The following is a 22,019-nucleotide window of genomic DNA, read 5'->3' on the forward strand; positions in this document are numbered from 1 at the left end:
TTAGAATGGGCTTCGTTGACACTAAATATTGGTTTCGTGAATAGACTTTCATCCCTTTAGCATCACTGACAGCGGATGTTTACACATTGTATTAGTCTAAACAACGCTTTGGCGTACCGCTCCGATTCTAAACGTTTTTTTTTTCCTTCTTATGGACGCTGATAAAACAGAATGGTTCCCAAACAAGGACTTTCATCTCCTGTTAGCAGAAGTAGAAAGAAAAACAAAGTTTCTGACAATACAAGAAAATATAAAGATTCTCGATGCTTAAACAATTCTAAAGTGCCTCGAAGGTAGCACGAGAATTAGGTATGAGTTAATCTTCGATACATACAATTAAAGTTCAAAGAAAAGGAAATCCGCAAAAAGTTCAGAACTTAGTTTTAACAATGAAGCTCGCAGAGTAGTGTCTGAGCAAAATACAAACATCATGAAAATGGAAGCCAGGCGAGAAATAGTGGTGTTCCCACACTGCATAAACTTCATAAGTGTTAAAATTATAATTAAAATTACGATATCTACTGTTCAGTGTTATTATGATGCAGTAATGTTCTTTCTGTAAGTACCCTACTGTTAAAGTACATGTATTTTATTGATCATTGATTTTGTGCTTCATAACAGAGTAATCATGTTAAATAGTATCATTTTTTCTAAAATACAGTAAAAAGTCAGTTCTTAATAAAACATACAATAATATAGAGCTAAGAAATGGCTTGAAACAAGTTGAGGGGTATTATGTCTGAAATAATTGGGTATGCTTATAAAAATATTCTAAACATACGTTGTTCCACAACGCGAAATTCCGACTTGCGCGAGGGGGTCTAGGAACGCATCCCTCGCGTAAGTCGGGATCCGACTGTAGTTTAAAACTTCAGCAGATAAATGGGACTCATAGTTGTGTAATAAGAGAAGACAAGGATGTTCTTGAGAACATCAAGCATGGGCTACAAAGTGGTGAGCAAAATTCAAAAATGTTTTTTCCGTCATCCAGCCTGAAGGATTTGCGGCCCCTGCACTACCAGAAGGGCCATCACGAATTAAATATTCATGAAAATGAATCCTTGGAAAAATAAAGGCGGTATACTATTCCAGCTGCATTTACAGCAAACTCAAGTGTAACTAGATTACCTCTCTCTGCAGAGGTTAACTTGCCAATCTGTTTAAACCCACGACGGACCACGATTTTATCCGGCTTTTGGACTGTAGTGACGCCTGTCTCGTCCATATTCCAGATATCATTTGGACCTACATGTAACTTTTTTAACACAGTTGTTAAGTTTTTAAAAAACATTTCAAAGTTTGTCCTGTTGAAACTTGTGGCCCGGGACATGCTGGTAGCCTGCGGGGTCCTAATAGAGAGTTTTGTGTTTCTTTTTAAAAAAGAGGTGAACCAATCTGGCCCCGCCATTTCATTTTCCGACCAGCTTGAAGGAACTTTCCTATTGCATGCTTAATGAGGCAGGAGCACAGAACTGTCTGGGAGTTTCAGTTACCTTTTCAGAGGTTAACTTTCTACAATAATTTACCAAAATCCTGTCGCACAATCCGAACTCTGCCGCGACACTTTTCATACTTCTTCCTTCTTTTACTTTGTTGACAGCTTCTACCATAGTCTCTATGGTGTACTTGCCTCTTTCAGACTTCTTTTTGTAGTGTCGTACCATGACAAATCTGAAAACCCAACACACAGATCAATATCAAGTCATAATAATCAAGTCATTCTGTGAACATATCAGTTTAATGCTATTTTTATAAACACTTAGGCCTATTTTGTTTTAACATGTATCTCTCATGAATGATTGAAATTGTGATTTAATTTTTGTCTGTTTTTTGTTTAAAAATATAAGTTGTCAAATAAGAAGCTTATCTTTTCATGTGTATTTAACTATTTATGCTTCATTTAAGAGTAAATAATATAATAAACATAAATAAATAGTAATGATTGAAGGGAGCGGGGCATATTTTCAATGCGACGAGTCACGTTTTCGATGCAAAAATATGCCCCGCTTGGTGTTTGAAAACGTGCCCCGTCGCCATGTTTTTCCTTTAACTTCATGCAGACGGTCAAAGAAAGAATTTTATGGTCAAACTATCACATCAATGATAGCTCCTAAATGTGCTCTTTCAAAATATTACAACAGACAAAAACTTAACTTAAGACGTATATGTTTGTTTTTAGTTTAAATGAGGTCATGAAAATTTACTAACCTGTATAAAAACAAGTGAAACTGACGTTACGCAGCGATGTGAACAGCCCTCCAACTGAAATAGTTATCATCTAGTGGCGCTGCCTTTCAAATAGCCTGGTCTGTGCATCGCTCTACCGGCTCGCTAACGAGTTAAAGTCAAATCGAAAACATGCCCCGCGCGAAAACCTGCCCTGGTCTCCCCAATTCTTCGTTGGAGTTTATTTTCCAAAAAATGTAGGCCACTTTAATTAACCCTAGCATCAATGACCTAACATTTTCTTTACTCTCAACAACTGGGTACCCATTTTGAATTTTGAAGATGTAGATTAGGAATATATTTTTTTCTCTGAGACCCCTTCTATTTAAATGGAACTTTTTCTTCAACCCTCCTCTTGGGAAATGTGTATATCCTGTTTTTATTGAAAAACAAAATGGCTTATTGTTTTTCTAGCATTTTATGCTTACGTTTCACGTTGAATGGTCTTTTAGAAAAAAATGCTTTTCTCCAGTTTTTTGTAAAACTGGATGTATTTGGTTGTACGCTTTGCTATTTCATTGTGGATTCGTAGTATTTTATATAATTATATCACTGATGCTCATTACCGCCCGCAGACAACATGGAGCCCGGAAAGCTCATCCATGTGGCCCGTTACATCAAAAAATGATATCGGTCATTTTTATCTCCACAATCCTTTGCTCAACCTTTGCTGACATCCGTTGGTATGCTCAAAAAAGAAAAAATAACTAAATAAATAAGTAAAATAAAATAAATAAATAAAAGACAGGCCATATATTCCAACTGAAATATAATTGTCTACATCAGGAGAGAGATACACAGTTCTTAATTCGATATCACTGACAGTGTAACAATATGTTCGTACAACAACAAAAAGAAAAAAGGCGTAATATTGCTTTCCAGTTCACATCATAAAAAGTGCAACTCTGGAGCAACCAAAAGCCACAATTATTATGTTTTATAACTAAACAAAATCTGGTATTGACATAATTGATCAAATACTTTGAAGGCAAACAATGGGTGCAGTACCCTCCAAAGTATAAATTCACATTAATGTATATTATGAGTATACTTAATTTCATTTTTAATCTTAATTATATCTGTAAATGTAATTACAATAAATATCAATCATATGGAAAGTTTCTCTGCGTCAAAGATCTGTGGTGTGACTCGTATGTAACAAGCAATATTTTCAAGTGTTTATTTTTATTTTTTTACAACTTGAAAATTTTTTCGAGCCTGGGAAGAGAGACCAATACTTTGGTTTTAGCCCCAAAAAATAAATTAAAAAAAATGTATATAAAGAACCAGTAACAACAGAGAAAATAAATTAAAGTAAGGCATTTTACAGTGGAAAACCCCCTTGAGTGACTTGCAGTACTTGCAACACTTGAGTTGAACTTACGACACATGTTGAAGCTTGTGAACTCTGCTTCTCTTACTCTTTCAGAAGAATATTAATGGTAAATATTGTGCTCTCTTCCCCATCAAATTCAAATAACGGCTATGTGACTGTCAAAAACTGAATATAATTAGGGGGCGGAATTTATGGGGGGAGGGGAGGGGGAATGGTAAGGGGAAAAGGTGGTCATATTTTTATTCAGGGGGTCATTTTGCATGAGAATAATCAAAAATGGTGTCGGAAGCATTTTGAAGGAGTATTTTTTGATGCACAATGTAATGGGTACCCGGGTACCTGGTTATTGAATATATGTATAAAACATTTTAATGCTACTCCCCCTCCCCCCTAAAAATGTTTTTTTTTCTTAAAACACCGTTGCAACTTTCTGTTGTTCATATTCATGTAAATGACAAGGATTAAAACCAATTTTGCCAACACTTAATTAGAAAGGATGAAAATTGTGTTAAAAGTCCCAAAAGGTACCCGGGTACCTGGTCATTGATGCTAGGGTTAAGCTGTGACCAAGTTGAACTTGCATCTGTCATTTGCTAATATAACTGGGTCTGAAATATTGCTAATTTCTGTGGCTACACATTTTTGAAATATGTAAAACTTGTATTACAAATAAATGTGAATTTTATTCATGATAAACACATAGTCATTTCCAGTTCATAGAACTTGAAGATAAATAAATTAGTTTTTGTTTAAATGGTGTAAATCAATTTATGAACAGTGTTGACTTATGCCCTTTTAACAAATAGTAACTCCAATATGTGAGATGCTTCTTCCCCAATTAATAAACAAGATTCTCGTAACTACGTGTTCACACTAAAGAGGTTATCATGTTGAAGCTGTAATTTATTTATGTTTAATTTTTCTTATAAGTAAAGCTTAAACTGTTTATTCTCTTTTAGTATGGCAAAGATTTTGAAAGTATTCAAAGCTACATTGCGCAAAGAAGCAAGAAAAAGGGGGTTTCATCGAATATGATTAAGAATAAGGACCAAGTTAGGCACTTCTATTATCGAACATGGCATAAAATATCAAAATTCCTAGAAATTAGTGAGTGTAAGTATTTTCCTTGCACATCAAAAAATGTTTGACAGTGAAATGTTAATCTATTGTTATTTTTCTATTGTTATTTTCTTTCTCATTTGTTATAAAATCAATATTTAAAATTTTTGGCTCAGAGCAATACTGTCTAGGAATTATACATCGTCTGCGTAAGTTGGTTATCCCTGTTTGAGTTAGTGTCTGTTTGGAGGGCTTTTACAGTATGTATATGATGTAATAAGATTCTGTCCTCAAACTTTTGCAAGAATATGTTTTTATTTTTTAGAGAACTTTCAACTGTTATTGAAACTAGTAATGTACATGGGATTTTCTCTTTGAGGAGGGGGGGAGGTCAATTTCCCTCAAACATATATGTCCGTCTTGTTCCCCTCTCAACCTCCCAAAGTAAACAAAGTCTAAAATTGTGGTTAGTGCAATACCAGCTATGGGCGATTTATTTTGGTGGAGCAAATACAATTTTTACTGCCCTTTATATTCGAGGAGGTGCCATGCAAAAGCAATACAAAATTGATGTAATTACTGATTTTTATTTCTCAGCCTCATTCCTATATGGTAGTGTAGTTAGTTTTGTCCCAAAAAATTATGTCCTATTATTTTAGAGCTTTAAAAATTGACGTTCATTGCATAATGGAACATATCCATACATGTGTCCTAAGCAAACAAAAACAAATCCACTTCAGCCAATGGGAAGCTGTAGTTTGGTCATGTGACTCCCACAATGCACACATGGATTCAATGTTAACTACAGAGTTTTCAACAGTAATGGAAAAGTAATTCCAGTGTGTAAAAAGTTTTTTATGCACCTTACTCAATTGAAAACAATAAGGTTGAGTAATATAGCTAAGAATTTGGTTACAAATCAAAGTCTGAAGGAGAATCGTGGTGGTGATCAAACTAGTAATAAGGTTGAGTAATATAGCTAAGAATTCGGTTACAACTGAAAGTCTGAAGGAGAATCATAATAGTGATTGAACTATTCGAAAATCTGTAGGGGAAAAAATTCCATTTGAAAGTTTTTGAAAAATCTTAAAGGAAGAGAAAGTCATTATAATCACAAAAAGTCGAAGAGAATTTATTTGCATTCGGACTAATATTGCAAAAATTTTCAAGTTGTACAACAACTCTGTAAGTGTAACATTGTAAGTAAAAAAGTCTATGCTTCATAGAGTATTTTGCAAGTTTAACATACGCTTTAAATCACCAGCTAGTGATATTTGCAGCTATTGCAGCAGATTAGATTTGAAACTCAAATTATCTGTCTGTATATTATTATGTAAAATTATTTTCCAGTTTTACTAAATAAATTGAGAAAAATTGTCCAGGCAAAAGAGAACGTATCCCAACCCAATTCATTAAAAAAAACACAGATCCACGTAGTTCAAGTAAAAAAAAAAAAACACACACACACATCCAATATTTAACATTATATAATTAAAAATCTGCATATTTCTATCAAAACATGATGTAAAATATTAACATTAGATACAAACTGAACAATATTAAATACTTTTTGTTGGTTTAAGTTCAACATTATATAAATAATGGTTTTTCATGTTTTCCCGAAAGTTTTTTCAAATGGACCTGTTTGCTTTTGCCTGGCACCTTCTCATTTGAATTCAATTTGAAAGTCATCAATGTTCAAATAAACCTTGTGTGTATCAAAGAAATTTAAAATATTACTAATATATCTTTTGTTGCAAAGACAAGTTTAATTGCAACTTTACATTAGTAATATGATCCTAGTTGTAAGTGCAGGTTTAAGTAGAAGTAAGGGGTCAGGGGGAACTCCCTCAGGCATTTTTCTGAATTATAGTTGTACAGAAAATGTAATTTTATAACATTTTTGGTAATATTAGCAGAAGAAGAACTTCAGGGGCCCACCCCCCAAAAATTGTTCAAAATTTTGGTTAAAAAAAATGTAATTGTTGGTTATCTTTGCTTATATTTGGGGAAGGAATAGGCTCAAGGATGCACCCCTAGTAATTTTGCAATATTGTAGCTTTAAAAACACACTTTTAGACTATCTTTAGTAATAAGAACAAGAGAGGTTTGGTGACCTTCCATCTGAAATTTTTTAAAATTGAAATCTCTTTGCAATACTCTTGGCAATTTTTCGAAATTTCGGATTTAAAAATGTGATAGTATTGGCCATCTTTGTAACAAATACAAAGGTATAGGGTTCAGGGAAACATCCCCAATTATTTATCGAAATTGCAGTATTTGGAAATTGTCGTTTGGAAACCACTAGCTTAGAAAATCTCTGATGTTCATAGGAGGACAGGTTTGAAGACCAGCTCAGGTAAAATTTTCGAAAATGAAATCTTAAAACCCAATTTTCAATTGATCTTTAGTGAATAATGTTTTTGTAACTTTATTTTTAAATTCAATAAAATTGAAAGTAAATGTGCATCTTAGTCTTTTTGCCGCCCCCTGGTGGTGATGTCACCCACAGCAGATGTTCTCCAGAGACACCTCATGCAATACTTTTTTAAAAATGTTATTAAAAATTTAAACAATAGGAAAAATGATAGTTAATTTTGGAAAATGTGCAAATTTTTCACATAAGCTCAAAAGGGGGGGGGGAGCGGGTACACCACCTATGGATCCATTACTAATTTAGAAAAATGTATTTATTTTTGTTAAAAAAATAATATATGATGGATTAAACACAAATGAGAAATGTAGATGAAATATTAGATCTTGAATCCCAGAATGAAGGTAATGTATGCAAAGAGGATATAATGAAGGCTTTTAAGGAAATTATGCAAATGAATGTATTAATTTTGTGATGGTGCATTTTTGTATTCAAAATTATCTGTCATATGCTCAGTTTTCAGATTAAATTTTGGGAAGAGCTTATTTTTGGACTAGCATTACTTATATTGCATTACACTTATTGATCTGCATGGTTAATATATGTTTTAAAAAGTCCAGTCTAGTTTTTTGATGAGAGCAGTTTTAAAAGGAAACTTAAATTTTATAAAAAAGAGTTTTTTCATTTTTTTCTTAATTAAAAGGGATTTTCATCCAAAAAAAAAAAAAAAATTGAAAAATATAAAAAAATTTTTTAGCACAAAATAATTTACTCAGGAAGTTAAATTCTTAGCATTCTAATGCTTTTTTCTTTAATTTTTTTTAATTATCCAATCTCCCAAATGAAAACAACTAGATTTAATAAATCAGAAAGCGGTAAAATAATTTAAGCTCTCTTAATACGAAGTATTATTTGCTACTTTTCTCACTTAAACTGAATTTGTATGCAGGACAGAATTACATCAATGATATTAATGGAAATATTTGAAGTTTAATAAATTGTCATTTCATATAAGTAAATTTTTGTAATTAGAAGAAAGTAAAATAAGCTTAGTTATTCTCAATTAAAAAAAATGATTTGACGATTCACAAAAATTGCAGGCTATCTAAAATTAATAGTAGAATGATAAATTTTTAACTAATGTTGATACTTTTTAGTGTTTTGAACAAGGAAACTTGCTCCTTCTCTTTCATAACTGATGCTACTTGCAGTTATGAAACAATAAGCTACTGTTTTAAATAGTGTTTTATGTACATATGGATAAAATATGGACTGCATATTTTTTAAATGTTTTAACACTCTGTTTTTTAAAAAAAGATAACTTAAAAAACACAGTTTCATTTGTAAAAAAATCAATTTTTCCAGAAAGAAAGGTTTTTTTTTCTGCTGTTTGAAAATTTCTGGAAGTTGATATCTCTTGTCCATATTCTACCCCCACTCATATTTATCTGTTCTGCTGAAATAGCAGTAACTTTCTTTCCTTTCTATTATTTAGCTTTTTTTTTTGTTAAATTTTGTTCAAATGATGCCACTGATATTTTATTTATTTAATGTTCTCCCCATATAAACTCAAGCTTAAAATTAATTTCTAGAACATAAAATGTGAGTGTAAAATGGTTAAAAATTCTTTCATATTTTTTAGGTGTTAGGAAGCAAACCCAAGAACTATATGGACTAATTAATTATGCAGAACTCAGAAAAAAGATTGGAGGCTGTAAGTTTATCAACTGTTGGATAGAGGGCAAGCATCAAAACTATTTTCAATGTACACTCTTTGACAAAAATAAAGCACTCTAATGATAGTTATTTAATATTTTGAATGCACTGGCCCTGGAGATCTTGAAATTCAAGTTAGAATTTATTGATAACTCAAATAAGAGTGTTGCAGTTGATAGGAATTGTGCACAAAAAAGACATAAATGCAGTTGAAGGTTATTGAAGTAAAATATTATTTTGTGTAAATATTTTGTTTTGAAGCATATGTGTTTGTTTTGTGAAAATTGATTTGTTTCATACTCTTCTTATTGTGAGAAATTTCCTTTTAAATCAATTAGATTAATCTTTTATACAGTTATAGCAATGATTTGAGTTAAAGATATGCATCATCAAGCATGGAGAAAGCAACTTATTTCCATTGTGGTCCCGTTTAGCAAAATGTAGCAGCTGAAATTGTTTGTATGGAAACATTGCAACTGAGTTTCTAATTAAATGATCATTAAATTAGAAATAAGCAAGTTTCCATCAAAAGCAATATCATTTTGCTAAATAATATTATTTACAGATATTTGAGTACCCATTTGTGCTGTAACTTTTTATGGATAAAAGTCTTTCATTTATGCCACTTTGGGCAATTATTGAACATAATTTTTATTACATTAACAATGTTTGATGCTTATGAAACATTCTTGAATTGAGTTTTTCTTCTACATATTTCTTTTGATACCACATTATGGCAAAACATAGTTTTTTATGCATATTTCTTATTATGTGAGAATAATCTTTTTTATGCAGTTTTTGGATTATTCTTTGCATCTCTGTTTTTCTTGGTTGGTTTCATCTAGTTTATTGCTGATTATAGCCCTAAAAAAGGAATTTTATGACTTTATTGCAGCCGTTTTCTCATAGTTAATTGCAGTTTCATAGTTTTTCTCTGATCATATGCTTTTAGAAAGTTCACACAAATTCCTTTCCTATGTAGTTAGAGAATCTCTGAATATTGTTCAGATTTAAGCAGAACACTTTCATAAGCATCCGAGCTATAAAGCTGTTAGCTAAAGTCGTTCAAATTTAAGTCAATGGATTGCTTGTTTCAAACTTTCATTGCTTTAAATATGATCAGACCTCACTATAGAGTCATCTCCATTTGAAGCCACCTAGTTTAGAGTATGTTCATGAAATCTATAAAGTACCTGTTATTTCTTTTTAGAGACATAATGCTTGCCAAATATTTTTCTATCAGTTAGGGTGTCATCTTAAATAGCAAGCTGCCTCCATCTTAAATAGCAAGCTGCCTCATACTGTTAACAGAACATATCCCTCCATAAAATTCCTGGGTACTGATTAATTGATTGGTATTATGTCTCTTATCTCAAGAGGATTACAATAATTCATCATCCGGTGTGCAACTGGATTTTTCACATTAAAAGCTCTAATTATGTTTGTTTGTTAATGGGGAAGAATTTTTAATTACATGACTGAGTTACTAATATTAATTCGTAGCTAGCTGTGTTGTCCTTCATAGCACAGGCTATCTCAAAGTTAAAAGGTACGCCAAGTGATACTAGTTCAACTCTTGCCTGAATAAAAGTTGAAAATTTTAGTGTGAAATTTTTTACCTACCCCCCCCCCCTCTTCTACTCAAACACTTGAATTTTAACACTTCATTAAAATATGTAAAGACATGTAGAAAATAAGAATTAAAAATGTTAGATAATTCCTTCTGCTGGCTTTGAGCTTGAGGGTCATCAATATAATTGCCTTGCTGATTTATAAATACGAAATCCAATGGCTTAGTGCACTACTGACAAGGAGAGGTTACGGTCTCGGAAATTCAGATCGGGATGAGATTTGGCAGATTAGTAGTATCCCTTAAGGGTACTCTCAGGGTAAAGTAATAAAGCGCACTAGCCATAAAATTCCGAGAAAAGAGCCTTTAAAGATTTACGTGCAACTTATAAACTAGTAGAGATTATTCGTGAACAAGAGCCTGGTGGTCATGTGGGCAGCGCTCTGGGGTTCCATGCGGCCGATCTGGGTTCAAATCCACTGCAAGTTTCTTTTTTGTTCATTTATAAAGTGACTATTACCGCTTTTTGCAGTTTGAATTGAAGGTAATACTTAATTTAAAAAATATGATGTATTTTTAATGTGTGATAGTACATTAAATTTCTATTTACTATTCTCACAAACAAGTGATTACACATTTTTAGATATTATAAACTTTGACAAAGTAAATGATTTTTGCAATAAATACATAATCAGTTTCATTGTGGATGAGTAAGAATGTTGTTTTATTGCATATAAGCAGGTAGTCAAATTATAAAAACCCTAACCGTACTTATCGAGCAATGGTTATACATTACATTATAATATACATTATTTATAGTATGTGCTGTATATTAGACAGGAAAATTCTATACCGTGAAAAAGGATTTCAGTTTTTAAAATATTGTGAATCGAAATGGTCGGTTATTGAAGTAACCCTGAAACGAATAAAATCTGTTGGCAAAATGGATAAAAATTCATTGCACAGTGAAATGTTGAAGCAGAGATTAAAAGATGGGATTGTTTATTACGAGAGCTTGCTTACTGAAAATCATTTGATTGCATCAGAATCATATCAAGTTCAATTTCTCGCCTCCATTTTTATAGACAGGTAAAGAATTTAATAAAACGTATACAAAATTGCGCATATCTCGTTGAAAATAATAGAGAAATAAATACCCATGAAGACTGCATAAAAATACAATCAATTGTCCACCATCAACTGTCATCGCCAATTTTTGATAAAATGATTCGATATGCCTGGTATACTTCTAAACTTTCTGACAAAAGAGAAATTTTCCTGAATGTAAATGAAGTATGTTTTCTAACGACTCTTTCACAAAAAAGTTGCTCCTGTAAGCAATCTTCCTTTATAAATTTTGCGAGATGTCAAATCAGTTTTTGTTTTCCATGTTTTTATGATAAATATCATTCTGGTGTATGTATATAAATAACAACTATATTGTTAAAAATCATCTATAAATTAAGCTCTACAGTGATTTTGTAGTCATTGTAATTCAAATTTTAACTTGTATCGATTTAATGAATCTCCATTTTCTCTAGTAAAGTGCTTTACGTGTTTAAAAATTTCGCATTATCTTCAATTCAAATTGCACAAAACTGTAACAGTTACTTTATAAATGAACAAAAAAGATACTTGCTGTGGGTTTGAACCCGGATCAGCCGCATGGAACCCCAGAGCACTGCCCACATGACCACCGGGCACTTGTTTACGAACAATCTTTACTAGTTTATAAGTTACGTGTAAATCTTTAAAGGTTGTTTCCTCAGAATTTTATGGCTAGTGCGCTTTATTACTTTACCCTTAAAGGATACTACTAATCTACCAAATCTCATCCCGATCTCTGAATTTCTGAGACCGTAACCTCTCCTTGTGAGTCAATGCAGCTTTGTGCTTCCACCTTATAATCCTGAGTTCGTTTCTGGGTTGAGCACAGTTAACTGAACCTTCCATTCCATCAGTTGATCGTCAAAATGAGTACCAAGCGTTCTTGGGAGCTAAACTCTGGGGTTCCCTGTTTGGCTAGCCAATCTAACCATAATATTTGCCTTGCAAACCAGAACCCTTGGTCACAAAAACTGAGATGGGCACAAATAGGCCTTGTCCCCCATGGGCTGTTGCTCCTCTGAGTTTAATTTTAGTTTTTAATTAATGAAGAAAATTGGTTTCCTTATTACTTCCTTTTACAAAAAAGGAAGTATTGTATTTGCAAAAAAATTTTCACTCAAAAAATTGACCTTAATTTCCATTTTGCTCACCCCCGAATGAATGTTGAGTTTTTTTTTCGACTCGACCGCATGTGCATGTATGCCTAGGAACATATAGACACCCAAAATATCCATTTTGACATTTCCTGAGTTTCTCGTGACGTATGTATGTGCGTATGTGTATATGTGAGTATGTATGTCGCATAACTCAAGAACGGTAGGTCCCAGAAAGTTGAAATGTAGTATGTAGACTCCTAGTGGGGTCTAGTTGTACACCTCCCCTTTTGGTTGCATTCGGGTGTTTCTAAAGGAATCTTTTGCTCCTTTTTGGGGGACAGTCATTGTTAATTCGATGTAAACTCAAGTGGTGTTACAATTTGGCGGACACTTGGCGATATATCGCCAGTCTTTTGGTTGCCAAGTTTTATCGCCAACTTGGCAACAAATTTGATGGTTTTTTTAAAAAAAATCTGGTTTCAATTTGGCCGCTGTTGGTGATATTTAGAGAGTAAACTATTGAATCACATTAAAATTACCAATAATGGGAAAATTACATTAAATTGGAGTAAAAGGAAGTCATGTGAGGCACACATCCTAAAATAAACCACTAACCCTAAAATTAAACCACTAACCATTTTGACCCCTATAGAGCTCAGATGCAGGCCATTTCTAACAATCCAATATGGCAATCCTTGCAATCCAATATGTGATGGCAAAAGATACTAATTTAATTTTTTAAAGTACGTAATTACAAAATGTTTGATAAGATGTTTCTTTATGATCTGTGTGTCTTTTATAGCAATATTTTATCACACCATATACACAGCCACACAATCATATTGTTTGTAAGACGAGTAACATAAAGGTGACTCTGTAATGAGGCTTGACTGTAGTAGGTGTTTGCTCCTTAATTCTTATTTTACTAAGATTACTCCTTTTGGTGTTTTATTTATTTTGTTGTCAAAGAGTGTAAAATTCATCTGCTGAAAATATATTATGAGTAATTTAATACAGAATTTGATGCTATCATATTGACTTTTCTTGCATGACATCTTCATGATGTTGTAATTCTATTCTGTAATTTTTCACATCAGTGACTTTTCTATTGGTATTTTTAATTATACTAACAAGGTTATTTTACTTTATACTTTATATTTGTCTTTTTCTGTTTGAAGCTGGGATGAAATGTTTGGCTTTGTTTTATTATTTGAATTCATTATTGTTTTTGCATTAATATTTCTCTAATGATATATTACAGTATCAGACTCTGCATCATATATCCTTGGAACTGATCCATGGTTTAGATACTCTAAATTAAGACTTTAAGTTGTCACATGTTTTTATGACTTCTGCTTTTAGAGGTCTAGCTAATAAAAAACTCTCTATCAAAAAGAACAATGTTCTGTTACTAAATGAATGAAACCAACCACATAATAATAAAATAAATAATTATTTAAAGTATAACTAGGATTAATCAAATTTAACAAATATTTATACTTTGCATAGTAAATCCTCTAATTATTTCATTGAAAGAAAAAAAAAATGCAAAACCTTTATAGTAATATTGATACTTCTGAAAAAAGGTTATAGTAATATTGATACTTCTGAAAAAAGGTATCTACTTGTCATATAAGTCCCCAAAATGCCACAAAATCGGAACATGGATCCCTCAAGTCCTAAGAAAGTAAAGAAACTTCAAAACTGGTCTTAAAAACAATTTTAAAATCTGACCACATCTTAATTTTTTTCTACGGAATGAGGTCCTATGGACCTTGTCACATAGTTTAAGAATTGAAAGTTGGATTGATGAGGAGAGCACTTATAAATGATGCAATTTGTTGGCAGTTGTAATTTGTTGGATTGGCAGAGAAGCAAACCAATTGGAACATGGCTTGTACTCAAAACCTTGTTTGAAGGGGGAGAGAACAAATTCTTTATGATTTAGGAATATGATTCGATTTGTAGTGCTGCTCAAATATGGAATTTGGCATTTCCAGCACTTTCCTATTACTTAAGGGTGAGGGTTCTGATACTGTAGTTATCTCTTGATAAAGTCCTTCTGTTTTTGACTGATCTTTGAACTAGGGTCACAGGTGCATGTTCATATGTTTTCTTCTTTTTTAAAGTTCTTCGACACTAATCTTTCTTGCATTGTCCTTGGTACTTCATGTTGGTTTTTGTGTCATTCTTTTGCTGCTTATTTTTGAACTAATTCAATGAACATTTCCTTTTTTTTTAATTATGAATGCAATTTTGACTTTATACTTTTTTGTTTGTTATTTATCATTTCATTAGCTTGCCATATTGTTTAGAATATAGTGTAATAAATTCAAATGCCCATTGGATATTCAATGTATTTATTTTAATTCTGGATCCTCTTTAAGAAATTTAAGTTTTATGTTATGTGTGCGGTATTTACCACTGTTTATTACCTTTGTTCCTTGTTTATTCAAAATGATTTCCTTTATTATGACTTACTCCAAGAAGTGTGATGTTTTAGTGTGACACATTCTAAAGTTTTAGGCATATATAGGTAAAGATCCACATTATAAAAATGTTATTGGCAAAATTAATATGCAGATAAACTCCGATAAGGGAATATTAAGCCTAGTGAAACAAATACGAACGAATTTAAATTCCAAAATGCTTATGGTAAATCCTGATCATCTGGTTGCAAATGATCATCATGTGCTCTTTTAAACTGCTCATCTGTATAGTTTGCAATGTATTGTAATATTTTGAATTTGAAAACAACTTAAAGAAACCATTTTGTATCATTTGTAAAAAAAAAAAAAAAAACTTTCTGCTGTAGGAAATAAGCTTTATTTTAGTTCCAAAGAAAAATTTTTTTTTTGTTCAATTAAAAAATTTATTTCCAGGTGATTCGTCTTCTTCATTTTATATTTGATAAACTCTGAATCAAGTAAAACAAGTAAAGCACATTTATTTTATTGCTATTTGCATCATAGTCATCTAGAAGCTTAAAATAAATCTATTTTATCTATGAGTAATTATTTTGGTTTTTGCAAGCAATTTGAAAAGTATTACTAATCAAGTCAATGGGAGAAAACTGCCGAGGTACAAGAAGTTTCAGTTCAACTGTGTAAAACTTCAATTTTGTTTACCTATGGTTTATTTATTCAACCAGTCAAGCTCGGAGAATTTCTGGTTTTCAGTATGAAGTTTGTTTTCATTTGAATATTTAGTGATTTTGATTCAGAACTAATTGGTGGGGAGTTATACAATTTATTCTTTTCTTATTTACTTTAACCATGTTTAAGAATGGTTTTTGTTCCTTTATACTTTATAAAATGTGCTGTTCATGTTAGTTTATTAAAAAGAGTTGAATTTTTTGAAAAAGATGTAGCAACTGAAAGTTATTTTTCCTTTTTTCAAGTATGTTTTTTGAGCAATTTTGCTCATCTGTCGTGCATAGATTACTCATCCCCCCTATCAATATTTCTTATTGCTGTGTTTTGTCATTATATTTTGACTTAGTATTGGTCTGCTTTGATCTTGCAGTTTGTTGAGTTTTCCATCATGAATATGCTCATGGCACCTACAACAGAATGTGTGCTGCAGACCTTGAGCGAATTGATGTTTTTCAGCAGAGTTCAAAATGTAATGTTAGTTTGTGAGGTTTAGTACAATAGACCTCTGGTCACAGTGCTTGGCTTAGTTGACCCCCCCCCCCCCCCACCTCTTGCATTTTATTTGGTCTAGGATAGAGGGTTTCCTTCTGTCATAGAATGAAGATGAGCAGTGAGATAAGCAGTTCTTAATTTCCAACATCACATGATCTTTTTTATTTACTTATTTATTCACTCAGGTCAACAATGCAATCAAGAAAGAGGAAAAACGCTTGATTTTTTTGAATTTTGTTATTGCTCCTATCACTGCTATTAAATGGAAAAAACAAAGTTTTATGAAAATATTTTGTGATTTAATGCACAGTAGAATCATTTTTGGAATATTAGTTAGAGAGCTAGAGATGTTTTATATATTCTTTTCAGCCGAAATGTTATTAAAATTAAGTCTAGTTACTACATACTCTGGCATCCTTTTTACAGGAAAAGTCTTCACATATCTTTCAAATTTTCTATATGGAACCTTTCTTCTAATTTTTTGTTTTAGAATTGAATCATCTTGAATTAATGACCATTAAAAAGTATAGAATTGGAAATTCATAAAGCTTTTATATAAAAGATACATGAATATTTTTAGTGTCTCCTCATAAAATTCTATCATGTCCCAAACTATGATGCCTATATTTTACTGTACATTTAGGAAAATAAACTTTACAAATAGCTTTATTAATATCTTTGAACTTTAAGATTTGTCAATCTTGTTACTTTTCTCCAACAACTCCCTACCTTTTAGTGTGAAGCATTAGGACTATCATATAGCATGGGAGAAGTGGTAAAGTCTGCCTATGCTGGGTTCTTCTTCATGAAAAACAGTAGCCCTAAGTTGAAAAATATAGAATTATTGATTGATTCATAAATTTTTAAAAAAGAAAAACAAAAGAAGCAGTTGGATGTCATTTATTCATAACTTTAGCTCATGCAATTTGCAATTCATTTTTTTCTGCTTTTGCAGCCATTAAAAGAGCTGAAAAATGACTTTTTTGTCTGAATATTCTAAAATCTTGTCAGGTTGTGGCAAGATTTATTTTCCTGACATCTAAGATATAATCTTTGACTGTAATCTTATCTAAATGAACGAATCAATTTCAAATTTGTTAATCCAATCCAAGGAAAAGTCAGGTTTGTTATTTTTTAGAATATTTAAATTTTCTTTAAAATGTAATTTTTTATAATAAAAATTAAATGTATTTCTTACTATTGCTTTCACTGTTCATTTGAACTTGAATAAAAAGCTTGTTACAAAGTTTGGGTTCTTAAAAACGAGAGATAGTTATTATTTATTTTCTATTAATTTTAGTGCTAATTATTTTTTGATGATTTCTTTAGGGGTGTTCCCATAGGTTCCCATCTATATACACCATATACTATCAAGCATTTGTTTTTAGACACATAGAGGCTTCATTTTAGGGTGATTTTACGGGTGTAATAGAAAAAAAAAAGTCGCTATGTTCACTATCCATTTTTATCAGTTTTTTATTGATACTTTAAAAGTACAAAAATGCATAATAGCTGAAAAAAAATTCAAAATTGTAGTTGGTGGAGGCTGGCAAAATGTGGACTCTTAAAAAAAAGGGGGTCTCCTGGTTGACATGATTCCAACCCGCCAGGTGATCTGAAACATAAAGTTAAGGTAAAATTCTTATTAAACATGGATGTAGAATTGTCTGGGCGTAGCAGATTTGAAAATAATTTTTTTTTTTCACGAAATGGCTTCTTTTTGAAAAAAAAAAAGAGTTCATTGTTTGGATCCTTTTTTGAACTTTTGTATTTTTTTAAAAATAATAAAAGCCCAAAATTACAAAAACTCCCATGTGGACACAATTTTGATAGTACTAAGAATGTCTACCAAATTTCAGGTAAATGGGTGCATTATAACTTGAAATATTTTGTCAACTGTATCGAATAAACTAGCTTCGAGAAAAACAAGTTTCAAGTTTGCTGTCTCATTTCAGCAAAAGTTTATTTTAACAAAATCAACTGTAACTCCAAAAATAATTTGAATTTCCATAAATCCTTTTAGAAACTTATTTTTAAAGGTTTAAACTTTGAGAATATGAAGGAAAAAAGAAATCATTTTTTTTTTTGGGGAATTTCTAGACTGGAATACCCTTTTCACAAGAAAAAGAAAATCTACTGGGTTGGAGGATTTTGTGTTCAAATATTCATTTTTGTTTCCATTCAGTTTTTTCTCTCTTTGTGAATTAGTCTTAAAAAAATCATGCGTAAACGTTTCTTTAAATTCAGAGGGAAAAAATTCCTTAATCAAATTGATTTTTGAGAATAGGAAATATGTTTTAGAATGTATTCTAAGTTTTGTTTTTAAAATCTGTTTTATTATGATCAAAGCTCATGTTTTTTCTGTTTGTCATAGTTTTTGAGTCAGCAAAAATACAAGTTGGTTGAGTATTGGAAAATAATCTAGTTTTCATTGTATTGCTAAATAAAATGTATTCTTTTTCAATACTTATTTCAATGAACCCAAATAATATTTAATTATATATGTGTGTTTTTAAGGCTTAAATGAAAAAAATCGACAGAAACTTAACGAATTGGTCTTTAGTGGGTAAGTAAGAGGTTTATATTGATTTCTAAATCTGTTTAAAACACACTAATTTATGTAACATATCACGATTGTACAGTAGTGCAGCAAAATGAGTCAACCTCAGAACCTTGATTTTAAGCTGTATCATTAACCCCAGTATAGTAATTTATGTGTATAAGCATACCTAATGAATCTATTGTTTTTTGCGGGAGCTTCCTCCTGCTTCTTTAGGCTATCTCTCGGTTCCCCTCTTTAGGTATAATTTTCTTCAACTTTTTCAAGTTTATCTAAATTAAACAATTAAAAAAACCTTCTATAAACCCTCTAAAAATCTAACACAACATAAAATGATATTTTTTTTCCCTCCAATCAGAGTTTTTTCCATTATTTTTAAACTTACTCAAAATTTCTACCTATCATATTGGTTATTACTAATATTGTTAACCTTGGCCAGGTTGAAATATATGTATAAAAGTATTTTATTCATTAGAAAGTTCTTCTTACTTTAATATTTCATACTTCTTCTAAAAGAATGTGATATTTTGGCATCTGTGTTCAGAGTTATATATGTTTCTTTCCCACTTTCGATTATTATTCAACTTAAAAGGCTAGTACATAAAAGTTTTGATTATTTTCATTTAAACTGTAATTTCAAAATGTTTGAATGAAATTCTGTAATCACTTTGAAAGGGAGTTTTCAAATGTCTTGAATTCAAAGCTATAACAAATTAGTTTTAAAAACTTATTTCAAAATGTTTTCCATAGCTTACTGTTTTTTGATATAAAATTCTGCTACTTATCTCCTGTTTTTCAAACTAAAATCTACTATTTGTTTCTTTAAAAAATGATTGGTATGTGTATATAAGGACTCTTATGACCATAAATCTCACCTGAGGAGAAAGTTCTGGTTCATTAAGACTCCCCTCCTCCCTCCAGCCATGAGGAGAATTCAGACTGCTCTAGTGCAATCGTTACATCCCTAATGTTCATAAATCATCATGTTCTCCAATCATTTTCCATTGCATATTGCTATTAAATTTGCATCATACTAATCATTTTGCCATTATAGTAAATTAACTTGAACATGTTATAAAATTTTAAGCAACATGCATGTTTAAAATCAATAAAGACCCTCCTCCTGTAGTTAAATTTATTTTGGTGTTTGAGTTTCAGGAAGCAAAAAATATATGTTATATATTTTTAAAAAAAAAACAAAAAAAAAAAAAGGAAAAAGTTGGAAAATTGATGTGTAAATTAAAAATGTGCAAAATTTTTGAGCTGAAATGTGATATTTGGCAACCTATTCAAAAAAGAAAAAAGAAAAATCAATGCAGTTAAGTATCCTGCCCCGTTTACCAAAGTATTTCACATATACAATTATGCAAAAATTGAAATTCATGAAAGCTGATTCACATTTATATTTCTTGGCTTAATGTTTTCTTTAAAAGCTAGGCTCTTCTGTGTAACTATAAACAAATAGTGTACTTAATTTCTTGTTGATTTCTTTATAAAAAAATAGAAAAAATCCCAGCATGTACTTTATTATATCTTCCCTTTTTTTGACTTTCTTGGGGTTTATAAAAAATAATGATGTGTGAAATCTTTCTTATCTAAAGCTCTATGTTTTTCAAATCGGAATAAACTATGCATAGCTTAACTAAAACTAATGTCAAAAAATATGATAAAATAATGCTGTAAAAATCTTGCAGCCTAGATTGGAATTAACAAAGCTCAGGGCTCTTTGCTTTAGTTTTTACTCTTAATGATTTTATATTGATGTTTGATCTTCAAAGATTTCTTCTTATTTCTTGAACTATATTGTATGAAAGCAGAAATAAACAATATAAGAGTTGTGTGCATAATTTTTTCTGATATGTGTTTTTAAAAATCACATATTTTGACAAGAAACCAAGGTCCTTAAGAATTGAAATGAACTCCATAAACTCCTCTTACTTTTAATTTTCAAATTTCGAATATGATTCCTGTGTTCAAGAAAATTTAAAAATTTGAAGTGCAAATGATATTTTGCCACAAATAATCTGATTTTTCTCCTTCTAAAAATATTGAGCATTAATTAAGTAGATTTTTCTAATAGATAATGTTAACTTAATTGTGAGCTATTAATCTTTTTTTGAACTTCAGTCAAGTCAGTCTCACACATCCATACTTGCTGCTATAGTGCCAAATTTTAACAATACTATTGAACTTTAGTTTATTACCTCATGTATTGTTGTGAATGTTGTGTTAGTTGCACAGTTAATTCTCTACATTGTCATTTGAATTTTGAAATTTTGAAAGGGTGTTCAGGATGTTCTTCTGAAGGTGAAATTTTTTTATTGAACCACTTAACCGTTTTCATCACCAGTTGCCCACCTACAACATATACAAAAAACCTAAGTCTTTTACTCAGCAATGTTTTTAAGGACGATTTCAATGGTTTCAATTTTTCAACATTTTAGTTAGCATATAATGCTCAACTTCTCTTTTAATAGATGGAAATACAGAGGTGATTCCAAGAACCAAAGTTCATTTTATTGCTAATATGGTTGCACACGTTTGTTGCAGACTTTTTCTTCAAATTTTGTAATGTTTTAAGTGGAATAAAAAAAAGCTGAAAAGTTGTTGAATTCTGCTGATTTTTGCCTTGAAATTGCAGAAGCACTTTGCAAAACAAACACCATGTCCAAGGGTTAAAGAAAAGGAAAGAGTAAATTTGACAAAGGAATGGAGTAAAAAACATTATCGGCCTACTCAGCATCCACACTGAAAACAATTCAAAAATGTTCCTGGAAACTAATGGGCAGCAAATGTGCCCAATATCTGCCAGTAACATATCTTGCAAAATCCAGGAATGTTTTTTGCTAAAAATTAGTAACCTTCAAATTATCCTTGAATCTTCTGAAGAATTTGGAAATCTCCCAGGTTAAAACCAGGCTAGAACCTTCAAGGGTAATTCAGTAGGTTTAATGTAATTGATTAGAAACTTCCTGAGTTGCTAAGAAATCTCCAGAAGCATCAATGCAACCATGGCCAAAGCAATGACAGAATCGCAAGAAAGAACCAAACATCTCCCTTGTCTTGCAGAGCTGCAGCTATTCCAAGACTTATTCGCTCTCATTGGAAGCTTAGTCAACCTGGATGGGCCGGAATCAAACTAAAGCCAATATGCTTATTAAATACGCTCAGTCAATCTGAAAACCGAAAAAAACTTTTCACTACAGTGAAATGTCTGCATTCGTGCAACTTGTAGCAATTCAGGAAACATTTTTGCAAATGCACGTGATTTTACTGGGAAATAAATGAAAACCCGAGAAATCCCAAAATGTTTCACAGAAATAGTCG

General features: G+C 31.3%; 1 protein-coding gene across 1 annotated transcript in view; it reads left to right on the top strand.

Moving 5' to 3' along the window:
• Nucleotides 1-22,019, top strand: part of LOC129219132 (protein cramped-like) — a 74,781-nt gene that overhangs the window by 31,712 nt on the left and 21,050 nt on the right. The window contains exons 5-7 of the mRNA XM_054853452.1: nucleotides 4,522-4,669; nucleotides 8,638-8,709; nucleotides 18,650-18,698. Coding sequence (XP_054709427.1) covers nucleotides 4,522-4,669; nucleotides 8,638-8,709; nucleotides 18,650-18,698 — 269 coding nt within the window. The remainder of the gene's footprint in view (nucleotides 1-4,521; nucleotides 4,670-8,637; nucleotides 8,710-18,649; nucleotides 18,699-22,019) is intronic.

The sequence above is a fragment of the Uloborus diversus genome, chromosome 3 (assembly GCF_026930045.1).
Source record: "Uloborus diversus isolate 005 chromosome 3, Udiv.v.3.1, whole genome shotgun sequence".
Lineage (NCBI taxonomy): Eukaryota > Metazoa > Arthropoda > Arachnida > Araneae > Uloboridae > Uloborus > Uloborus diversus.